This window comes from Macaca nemestrina, chromosome X (assembly GCF_043159975.1).
Source record: "Macaca nemestrina isolate mMacNem1 chromosome X, mMacNem.hap1, whole genome shotgun sequence".
Classification (NCBI taxonomy): Eukaryota; Metazoa; Chordata; class Mammalia; order Primates; family Cercopithecidae; genus Macaca; species Macaca nemestrina.
This window is the reverse complement of record NC_092145.1, coordinates 112,334,270-112,346,422: the sequence shown is the minus strand read 5'-3', so window position 1 is coordinate 112,346,422 and position 12,153 is coordinate 112,334,270. Positions and strand designations below refer to the sequence as shown.

The window sequence follows — 12,153 nt, the reverse complement described above, 5'->3', positions numbered from 1 at the left end:
TGACATCACAGAATATTTTCTCCTCCTCCAGCCACACTTTGTCGCCAACTGCTGCCGACCTCGCCACCACTGCTTTGTCTCTGAGGTAGGTTCTCTTGAAGGGACACCCTAGATGGGCCAATGGGGGCAGATAGAAAAGGAGGAAGCCTCCGTAGGGGCCTCAAGTGCTTGGGCTTCCCAAAATCTTGAGGACTGAAAGACAACTAATGCCTTTCAGGGCGATCATCATGGAGGAGCCTCCCGCCTCGGCCTCGCGCCTACAGGCCTGTGCCATCCCACCCCTGGAAATATTTTTTCATTTTTGTATTTTAGTAGAGACGGGGATTCGTTATGTCGGCCAGGCTGGCCTGGACTGCCTGGGCTCAAGTAATCCTCCCACCTCGGCCTCGGGACTACAGGCACGCACCACCCCGCCCTCACTAGTATTTTTTACTTTTTAATTTTTTTTTTAGTAGAGACAGTTTCGCCATGTTGGCCAGGCTGGCCTCAACCGCCTGGGCTCAAGCAATCCTCGTGTCTCTGCCTCGGGACTACAGGCACGCACCACCCCGCCCCCACTAATATTTTTTATTTTTCATTTTTTAGTTCAGGCGGCTTTGCTGTGTTGGCCAGGCTGGCCTAGACCGCCTGGGCTTAAGCAATCCTTCTGCCTTGGCCGCGGGACTACAGAAGGGCACCAGCCTGCCCACGCTTTTTTTTTTTTTTTTTTTTTCAGTAGAAACCGGGTTTCACTATGTTGGCCAGGCTGGCCTCAACCTCCTGGGCTCAAGCGATCCTCCCACTTTGGCCTCAGGACTCCAGGTGTGTGCCATTCCACCCCTGCTAGTTTGTTGTTGTTGTTGTTGTTGTTTTTAGTAGAGACAGGGCTTCACTATGTTGGCCGGGCTGGTCTTGACCTCCTGGGCTCAAGCGATCCTCCCACCTCGGCCTTGGAACTACAGGCAGGAGCCACCTCACCCATGCTATTATTTCGTTGTTATTGTTGTTAGTAGAAATGGGGTTTTGCTATGTTGGCCAGGCTGGCCTCGACCTCCTGGGCTCCAGAGATCCTCTTGCCTCAGCCTCGGGACTACAGGCATGCACCACCCTGCCCCCACTAATATTTTTATGTAATTTTTTTTTTTTTTTAAGTAGAGGGTTTCGCTAGGTTGGCTAGGCTGGTATCAACCTCGTGGACTCAAGCCATCCGCCCCCCTTGGCCTGCCAAAGGGCTGAGATGTTACAGGCCTGCGCCACCACCCCCAGCTAATTTTCTGTGTGTTTTTCTTTTTTGTTTGTTTGTTTTTGTAGAGATGGGGGTTTTGCTGTGTTTCCCAGGCTGGTCTTGACCTCCTGGGCTCAAGTGATCTGCACACCTCGGCCTCCCAAAATGCTGGGATTACAGGCGTGAGCCACCGAGCCTGGCCGATTGCTGCAAATTGAAATGCCCCCCATTCTCTCTAAGTGATGGAGGGCTCTTGTAGTCTCCGAGATTCTAGCTCTCTTCCTTCTAATAATTTACCAATAACCCAGTAATAGCCTCTAAATCCTTTCATATTAGCGATGCTCATTTCTCTTCAACAGAACAGAACCCCCCATCCCTCTGCCTGATCAGATCCATCACCAGAGAGACCATGTTACCTCCGGGACTCACTTCCTTCCCTTTATTTATTGAGTGGGGGTGTCAGAACGCACCCACTGGATAAAATTACACAGTCACGTCCCTGCCTCCCCGACAAGGGTCTGTACATCTTTCAGGGTAAGCCTGGCCCCAGGGAAACTACTAACAACATTAGCCAATCCCCTCCCAAAGACTCAAGGCTGCTATGCCCATAGAACCTGTCATCCCCAATCAATACTTCTCCCAGAGACCCCTGGCTCCCTGTTTTCATCTGACTTCTCCCCATGTCTTTACTCACGGACAGGTAAGCCCCGGATGCAGAAATGCAACACCTGATTCCAGGTGACTGAGTGTGGCCGGCCTTCACTGATTTCTCCCTCCACAGGACTGGAAAGACTCAGGCTGTTTCTTTTGCAGGTCAGACTGCTCCCGGTGCCATGAATCGAGACAGCGCCTTTGCAAAGAGACCCAGGGATGATGCTAAAACATCAGAGAAGAGAAGCAAGGTGAGGTGACCTGGAGGGGACAGAACAGTGGTCCAGGGGACAGAGTAGGGTGACCAGGTTTCTGAAGAGGGGAGGACAGAGGTACTGGGGACAAGGAGCAGGGTCTCGGGGGAGATCTGGACCCTTGGGAGCCTCCCACCCTCGCTCTGTCATCACCTAGCATCCCTGGAGACAAGTCTGTGGCCGTGCACTACATTTGGTGACTCTCACTCCATTCTGCAAGGTGGGAAGAGAGCCAGTCAGCAGTATTAAAGCCCTACTGTGTGGCAGGGGAGAAGCTGGGGAAGGTCCCCATGTTGTCTCAGTTAGCCATGGCATCAACCAGGACGGATTATCATCCCCACTTCCCAGATCCAGCACACAGGAAGCGGCTCCAGTTGAATGGCAGACATGCCTAGCTGAGTCACAGCCAGAATTTCTTTCTTTCTTTTTTCCTAGGCCTTCGATGATATTGCCAAATACTTCTCTAAGAAAGAGTGGGAAAAGATGAAATACTCGGAGAAAATCAGCTGTGTGCATATGAAGAGAAAGTATGAGGCCATGACTAAACTAGGTAACAGAAAGTTCTAGGAACAGACAAGTCTGGGGACACATGAGCATCCCTTTTCCTGCCTAGGCTACTTCTTAGGCTGCAGAAAGTACCCCACATTTTCCTTTTGTGCAGGGAAAAATCACAAGGCAGCTTCTGGGTGTTCTGCTCTTCCGTATCCTATCAGGGCTGAGGGCAGGGGCTGGCCACAGTGGAGCTCGTACCTAGATCCTGCACGTTTCTCTCCCGTAGGCGTCTGATGAGCCCAACTGTCTCTGTGGCATCACAGCACATCTCCCACCCTACCTTCCTCCTTTCGGCTTCTCTCTCTCTCTCTCTCTCTCTCTCTCTCTCTCTCTGTCTCTCTCTGAATCAGTCACCTGGGCTAGAGTGCAGTAGCGCAATCATAGCTCAATGCAGCCTCGAACTCCTGGGCTCAAGCAATCCTCCTGCCCAGCTTATGGAGTAGCTGAGGCTACAGGCACATGCCACCATGCCCAACTAATTTTATTTTATATTTTGTAGATATGGGAGTCTCTCTATGTTACCCAGGCTCTTCTTGAACTCCTGGCCTCAAGCAATCCTCCCGCCTCAGCCTCCCAAAGCACTGGTACGACAGACATGAGCCACCGTGCCGGATCTAAGTTTGTCCCTTAAGGAATAAACATTTTGCTTCTTTCTAGGTTTCAATGTCACCCTCCCACCTTTCATGCGTAATAAACAGGCCACAGACTTCCAGGGGAATGATTCTGATAATGACCGTAACTGCGGGAATCAGGGTGAGTAGATGGGAAGGGGCTAGAAAGGGTCTCCTCAAGCCCAGTTGCTCTTCAGCTCAGCTACGTGGGAAAGATCCTCAGACATTTGTTCCCTCATACACAGCAGGGCTGAGTGAAAACAAAATTGCATACAGAAAGTTAACTACAGAGGACATTCATAAAATTCTAAAACATGCAAAACAATAATATGTATTTTTATGGATAATAAGTAAATGGTAAATGTATACAAGCATGAATGTGAATAAAAAGCCATCAAATTGAGGGGACTGGCTGTAAATGGAGAAGGAGGGGGCAGGGATTGGTGAGTGCTGCACAGACAGCTTCAGCCGTGACTTGTTGATAGTGTGTTTTGTTTTGTTTTTGTTTTTGTTTTGAACTGGAGATTTGCTCTTGTTGCCCAGGCTGGAGTGCAGCGGCACAGTCTCAGCCCACTACAACCTCTGCCTCCTGGGTTCAAGCGATTCTCCTGCCTCAGCCTCCTGAGTAGATGGGATTACAGGCGCCCGCCACCATGCCCAACTAATTTTTGTATTTTTAGTAGAGACAGGGTTTCACCATGTTGGCCAGGCTGGTCTCAAACTCCTGACCTCAGGTGATCCACCCGCCTCAGCCTCCCAAAGTGCTGGGATCACAGGTGTGAGCTACTGCACCCAGCCCGTTTACAGTGTTTCTAATATTCTGAATAAATAAATCAGTCCTAACATAGTCATGGGGTAATGTTGAGATGCGACTGAACTCAATATTATTCCCCATACTTTTCTGTGTGTTTGAAATATTTCTTTTTTAAAGGACTTGTTGTTCTTGCTAAACACTGTTAATGAATCAAAGGACAGTTAAGAAAATATTAAAAGTGAAAAACAAAAAGAAAATGTTAAAAGTGTAGATCCGCCAAAAACTTCCAGAGTTTGTTTCATTAACAGCATATAGATACTGGATAAATATCTTAAGAGAGAGGGTGATGAACACATGACATAATAAAGATCGCTGTTTCTCTGTATTTTATTAAAACCAAATAGTCTTCTCATTCCCAAACAACCCCAATTCTCCGTGATGAGCTTGGAAGTGAGTTTGAAAGAGTGATCCCTCATCCAACACAGAGAGCTTTCCCACTTGTCAGTGAGCGGAGACAACAGTATGTGAAAAAAAAGACAGGTTCTTGCGTAGAGAGCTTTGTGCATTTCAGGAATATAAAGGGGACATATGTGTTTACTTGCTCTTCTGCTCTGACAATGCAATCATAAGACAAGGTCAGAATGTCCAAACTGTCTCCAATAGACCTATTACTTCCCAACAAACAGGCCAGATTCTACAGTCTCCCACAATCACTACAAGAGGTCTGAAAATCCAGTGCTTGAGTATCTGCCAAGCTTTTGACTTTAAAGGAGTGTCTTTATACTGAAAATATTTCAGAGCCACTGGACTAAATCATCCACAGTTCATCACACATTTAACAGCTTAATTGACGTACTTATGGTATGTACACTTCACCCATTTGAAGTGTACAGTGATTTTTAGTTGTTGCACATCTTGAGTGGATACAGTTCAGTTTCCCAACAAATCATTTTAATTATCTGGGAGAAAGTGAAAGATATGTAATGGAATAAGATGAGACTGTGATGGGGTTTAACCCCCATTTGATAAACTATGAGATGGAAAATTCTGAACTGATGCCACAGATAAGTGAACCAACCATTACTAAACGTAATTCAGAAGCAAATCTCAAATAACTCCTCAACAATGAGTGGACTCATAACCCTCCGCTGCAGAATGCCCTGATGCAACAGAAGTCTCTCTAGAGTTTGGAAATCTTTCCCAACAAATTAAAATTCTGATGTATTCTCTTTCAGTTGAACGTCCTCAGACGACTTTCGGCAGGTTCCAGAGAATCTTCCCAAAGGTGAGTATCTCTCAAATCTAAAGGACCAGAGAACCTTTGTCTCTCCACGGATGTGAATACAGGTAAGAGTGGGGGAATATCAAAAATGCCCTCATTGCCTCCTTCTCCCCATGTCTATCACAACACCTGATGTTAGCATCGACGGCTTGATAATACTAAGAGTTGTCATCCTTAATACTTCTTTTGTTTTCATAGTGATGCCAGATACTACTTTAAGCAGTTCACATGGATGAATTAATTTAATCCATAAGAAGACCTCTATGACGTTGTTTCTGTTATTATCTCCAAATAATAATGAGTCACACACTTCAGTTGTCATCCATATAAAAGCCATGTGACTTGGCGCAAATCTTCTAAGTTCTCTGAGCTCCAGATTCCTGGTCCATGCAATGGAAGTAAAGAATCACAGTCCATGTTTTAGATCATGGTTATCAGCAGCATAATAATAAAATGAGGCTATCCGGTACAGAGATGTTAAAGAATTTTCCTGAGGCACAGTGGCAGGGGTAGTCTAATCCAGAACTCCAAGCCATTTAAAGCTCATTCACGTTTGCATTTGTTTATGAAGTTCAGATGTTGCTCACTAGGGCTTTACCCCATAGGGCCTGCTGGTGCTTCTGTTGAGACACCCACTCTCGCAACAGGAAGGACCAGCTGGCCTCTGCTCTGTTACCGGGCCGTTTGCATGGCTTAGGAATCGCTTTGACTGTTGACCCCTCCCTACTGTGAGTTCCTTGAGGGCCTTGTCTGCACCTGGGGCATCTGGGAAGCCCCAGTCCCAGCCCAGGGGATCCCTCGGAGGCCCCTGAATGAGTGACCCCACAAGTGCAGATTCAACTCTGGTTTAGAGGGTAAAGGGATCTGGGAGTTGGGTTGCCAGTGTGGAGACCGAATTCAAAGAAGTATCCAGAAAGATATTGTTATTATTATTACATTTAAACAGTGTTTACAAGCTCAGAGAGGACTTTCCCTTAGCCTATTTTACATGTATTGTTCATGTAAAATATTGTTCATGTAAAATCGTGTATTGTTCATGGCATTGTAATGCCAGTCGTGAGCCTTACTTTGGGAGGCCGAGGCAGGCAGATCACAAGGTCAAGAAATTGAGACCATCCTGGCCGACATGGTGAAACCTTATCTCTACTAAAAACACAAAACTTAGCGGGGCGTGGTAATGCCTGCCTATAGTCCCAGCTACTCGGGAGGCTGAGGCAGGGGAATCACTTGAACCGGGGGAGGGGGAGATTGCAGTGAGCAGAAATCACGCCACTGCACTCTAGCCAGGCGACGGAGCAAGTCTCCGTTTCAAAAACCAGAACAAAAACAAAATCAAAACAAAACAAAAACACAAAAATAAAAGAGTAGCTTAATATTGTTGGTCAGTGACACATCCCAATGCAAGCAGAATTGGTATGGGTACCACCTCACTGAATTCCACATTCAATGTTGGTGCCTCGGTAGGGTGGTATGCCATATCTGGTACTGCTTTCTTTGATGTCTGGATTAATTTCAGCAAACCATTTCTTTCCCTCTCTCTTCCCAGTATTCATCGCCCCACATCATCTTTCCCAGCAGCGTTTTGTCCCCTCTCTATGTCTTTACATTTACTCTCCCAGCAGCAGTCTACAAGCTTATATTGGGATCCCTTGTATTTTATAGAAGCTCTTCCTTTTGTAGACCTTGTGAATTCTTAGAATGCTATTCTACAAAACTTCTGTACACCACACTCTCAATTACATGGAGATTTCTGCTGTTTGCACAAATGTCAGTCTTGAAAGAGTGTGAAGATAAGCATTCTAGCCCTGGAATTCCACCCCATTCATTTAGGCCATTCCTTTCCCTTCTAACCTCCCAGGTTTCTCCTTATTTAGGTAAGTGTGACTCTCCCAGCGTTGTTGAGAACATTGATTAAGGTAATGCGTGTGAAGACGCTTTGTAAGCTCTAAAGTACTATAGAAATGTCACTGATACTGTTTCATCTGTGACCTTCACATTATAAAGATCATGCTCAAGAAGCCAGCAGAGGAAGGCAACAATTCGAAGGGAGTGCCAGAAGCATCTGGCCCACAGAACGATGGGAAACAGCCGTGCCCCCCGGGAAAACCAAGTACCTCTGAGAAGATTAACAAGACCTCTGGTAAGAGGAAACAATTCGGGAACAACCCCTCTGGCTTCCCTGGCTATGTTCAGGTGTGGGGACTGGGTGTGTGGCATGGATCCCAGACAAGCCTGGGTCCAGGCTGGGCTGATGAGCTCGCCCAGCTCCAGATGAGATGTTAGACATGACTTCCAGAGACACAGACTGGAGTTGACGTCCGTATAAAAAACCACGTGACTTGGGGCAAGTCTTCCAAATTTTCTCAGCTCCAGATTCCTAGTCCATAAGATGGAAATAAAGAATCATAGTTAATAGATTGTTTGGAGGTATTAAATTAAATATAGAAAGCCTGATGACATGAAAGGTGCTCAAGCAATTCTGTCTGTGATAACCTGGGATCATAGCTTATTCAGCTCAATGCCTGATACCCAGTACAGGTGTACTTCAGAGATGTTGCAGGTTCGGTTCCAGACCACTACACTAAAGTGAGTCACACACGTTGTTTTTTGTTTGTTTGGCAGTGCATAAAAACATTATGTTTACACCACAGTGTAGTCTACTAAGTGTGCAATAGCGTTATGTCTAAAAATGTACATACCTTAATTTTAAAATAATTCATTGTTAAAGATGCTAACAATCTTCTGAGCCTTCAGTGAGTCACACTCTTTTTGCTGGTGGAGGGTCTTGCCTCGGTGTTGATGGCTGCTGGCTGATCAAGGTGGTGGTTGCTGAAGGGTGGAGTGGCTGTGGCAGTTTCTTAAAAGAAGACGACAATGAAATTTGCCACATCGATTAGCTCTCCCTTTCGTGAAGCACATCTCTGTAGTATGTGATGCTATTGGATAGCATTTTACCCACAGTAGAACTTCTTTCAAAGTTGGAGTCAATCCTCTCTAGCTATGAAAGTTTTAGATGGCGTCACCTTCCAATAGAAGGCTATTTTATCTATATTGAAAATCTGTTGTTTAGTGTAGCCACCTTCAACAGTGATCTTAGCTAGATCTTCTGGGTAAGTTGCTGCAGCCTCTCCATCAGGGTTTGCTGCTACACCTTGCACTTTTATGTTATGGAGACGGCTTCTTTCCTTAAACCTCACAAACCAACCTCTGCTAGTTTCACACGTTTCCTCTGTAGCTTCTTCACCTCTCTCAGCTTTCATGGACTGGAAGAGAGTTTGGGTCTTGCTCTGAATTAGACTCTGGCTTAAGGGAGTGTTGTGGCTGGTTTCATCTTCTATCCTGACCACTCAAACTTTCTCTATTTCAGCAGTAACGCAGTTTTGCTTTCTTATTCTTGTGTTCACTGGAGTATTAGTATTATTATTTTCTTCAAGAACTTTTCCTTTGCAGTGTATACTATTATTTCCTTCAAGAACTTTTCCTTTGCATTCACGGCTTGGCTGTTTGGTGCAAGAGGCGGAGCTTTCAGCCTGTCTTGGCTTTCAGCATGCCTTCCCCACTCAGCTTAGTCATTTCTAGCTTCTGATTTAAAGTGAGAGACATGCGACTCTTCCTTTCATTTGAACACTTAGCGGCCATTGTAGGGTTGTTCACTGTCCTAATTTCAGTATTGCTATGTCTCAGGAAATAGGGAGGCCCAAGAAAAGGAAGAGAGGCAGGGAAGAGCTCATCCGTGGAGCAGTCAGACCACACACAACATTGATCGGTTACGTTCGTCATCTTCTGTGGGCGCAGTTCCTAGTACCCCCAAAGCATTTACACACAACAGGATGACTATAGTCAATAATAACTTAATCGTACGTTTAAAAATAACTAAAAGAGTGTAATTGGATTGTTTGTAACACAGGAATAAATGGTTGAGGGGATGAGTACCCTATTTTCCATCATGTGATTTTACGCATTGCATGCGCATATCAAAACATCTCACGTACCGCGTAAGTATATACACCTACTGTGTACCCAAAAAATAAAGAACAAAAATTATTTTAAAAGACTAAAAGACAATTGCAATGATAACATCAAAGCTCACTGATCACAAATCACCTTAACAGATATAATAGTAATGGAAAAGTGTAAAATTGGTGAAAATTTCTAAAAAAAGAAAATGCTGTATCTGCGAAGCACTATGAAAATGAGGTGCCATTAAACAAGGTATGCCTGTCTGCCCTTAACAAATACGTGCAGAATGAAAGGAGGTATGGGTCAGCGTTCCCGTAAGTGAAGATGTTGGGAATCTAAACCTCACAACGGAAGGAGCCAGAAGCTAAAACTTTAATTGGCATTTGGCCTGTATTGGTGTGGGTCTAAGGTCTCAGCCTCTCTAGCCAGAGAATGTGAAAAACTGGGTAAAGAAGGCCCATGGGCACTTGGGAGCAGGGAGGCATCTCCTGTTTTTGAGAAAACAGAGCCAACACTCTTCAACCTACCCAACCCTCATCTTCCAACTCTTCTCCATCATAGGACCCAAAAGGGGGAAACATGCCTGGACCCACAGACTGCGTGAGAGAAAGCAGCTGGTGATTTATGAAGAGATCAGCGACCCTGAGGAAGACGACGAGTAACTCCGTAAGTGAACCTTCGGCTCATCCCCCACATCCCTGCAGATGTGCTATTCTGTTACGGTACCGGTATCCCATCTTGTCACTTGTTCCCCAAATCATTCCCTTCTCATAATTTTCTAGGGTACAGCATTGAGGCTGAATGATGAGATTTCCCATGCTTCCATGCAGGGAGCTTTCTACTCCCTGCCCTGTATATCCAGGGATCCTCCCTACCCAGGATGCTGTGGGCTCCCAAACCCCAGGTCAGCCCTGAGATGTGGGCCACACCTTCCTCTAGCCTAGGAATGGATAAACCAGGTGAGGAAGTCACTGTGGCATGAGCGGATGGTTCTCTTCGAGGAACCGTGGAAGGTGTGTGCAGGTCCCGAGGTAGGGCAGAATCAGAGTGTGAAGGGTCTAAAGGTCAGGAGGAGTTGAGACTGAGTTGTCACACGGTGGGAACTCACTGCCACTTACTTTCCTTCTCTCTTCTTGCCTCAGCCTCAGGGATGTGACACATGCCCATGATGAGAAGCAGAACGTGGTGACCTTTCACGAACATGGGCATGGCTGCGGACCCCTCGTCATCAGGTGCATAGCAAGCGAAAGCGAGTGTTCACAACAGTGCAAAGTTGAGCGTCATTTTTCTTAGTGTGCCAAGAGTTCGATGTTAGCGTTTCCGTTGTATTGTCTTACAGTGTGCCATTCTGTTAGATATTATCCTTTTCATTGATGAGCAAGACATGCTTAACGCGTATTTCGGTTTGTATATCCATGCATCTACTTAAAAAACAAGTATAGTCAGATATTCTCTGCATAGAACAGCATTACCCTCCTCTCTCCCCAGATGTGACTACTGAGGGCAGTTCTGAGTGCTTAATTTCAGTTTCCTCTGCATTTACACATACACCACACACACCTGCACGCACGCGCACACACACACACACACACACAGTCACACCAAGTACCACTATAAGCATCTCCCATCTGCTTTTCCCCAGTGCCATGCGTCCTGGTCAAGCCCCCCTCACTCCGTTTCCTGTTCAGCATGTACTCCCCTCATCCAATTCCCGTGTATCAGTTACTGACAGTTAATAAACCTTTGCAAACGTTCCCCAATTGTTTGCTCCTCTCATTATTGTGCACACAGGTCTGTGCACATGTGTGAATATTTCTTTAGGAAAGATTCTTAGAAGTGGAATTGCTGTAGCAAAGGAGTCATTTATTCAACAAAACACCAATGAGTGCATCCTCGTGCTGAGCGCTGTTCTAGGTGCTGGAGAGACATCAGGGAAGAAGGCAGGCAGATGTTCCTGACCACCATTCTAGAGGAGGATGTTTCCAGTTGGTTGGTTGGTTGGTTGGTTGGTTGGTTGGTTGGTTGGTTTCTAGAGACGGGGTCTTGCTCTGTCCAGGCTGGAGTGCAGTGGCGTGATCATAGCTCAATGCAGCCTTGAACTCCTGGGCTCAAGCGATCCTCCCACCTTCGTCTCCTAAAGTACTAGGATTACAGGCTTGAGCCGCCATGCCTGGCCTCCAGTTTTTATTTTGATAGAGACCATACACTTCAGTCCTGGAGCAGGATTCTGCAGCAGGTGGTTGGGCATCTTGGCCTTCGCTCTCTGAACAATTTTCAAGTTAAAGATCTGGGACCATCCATTTGGGAGTATGTGGGAGGAGACACAGATGAAATTGTCATCTGGGGAACGTGGAGGAATGAGGAAGATGCGTGCACTGTAGACCCTGTGATGGAAGGGAATAGAAGAGTCCACTTAGTCTCCATGCAGGGGAGCAACGGTGGGAAAGTCCCCTGGACAGAAGCATGAGACTGCCCATCAAGGGTCTCACCAACCAAGGGCCTGGGGGCTGGGGTGGGGACGATGATTTGGGAATGCGTCAGTTCTTTCTCACAGGTACCACTGCACGGTGCAGAGGGGAAACAGTTGTGGGGAAGGGAAGGGCAGAGGGGAGTCTATTTTAGAACAAATCGCTGTGTGTGATTGGAGACATTAAGGCTGCATTCACACACAACGGACTTGAAACACCAGCCCCAGGTGGAGGCAGGATCAGAGCTGTTTTGACTGTCCACAACCCATCACCTTGGCCTCCTGGTTCTCCCCAGCCTTGGAAGGAGGACACTATCATCATTATGCCTATATGATAGATGAGAGACGGAGTCCCAGACAGATGGTAGGCATCTTGTCACAGGTCCTACAGCTGGCAGGTGCAGGAGGGGCTGAGTTT

At 46.4% G+C, this 12,153-nt stretch overlaps 1 protein-coding gene across 1 annotated transcript; it reads left to right on the top strand.

Moving 5' to 3' along the window:
- Positions 1-2,021: 2,021 nt before the first annotated feature.
- On the top strand, positions 2,022-10,550 carry LOC139360736 (putative protein SSX6). Its single transcript, XM_071088616.1, has 7 exons — positions 2,022-2,106; positions 2,545-2,659; positions 3,319-3,414; positions 5,262-5,311; positions 7,313-7,448; positions 9,830-9,934; positions 10,411-10,550. Exons 1-6 carry the CDS (start codon positions 2,038-2,040, stop codon positions 9,928-9,930), a joined length of 567 nt encoding a protein of 188 aa, XP_070944717.1. The 5' UTR covers positions 2,022-2,037; the 3' UTR covers positions 9,931-9,934; positions 10,411-10,550.
- Positions 10,551-12,153: the final 1,603 nt, after the last annotated feature.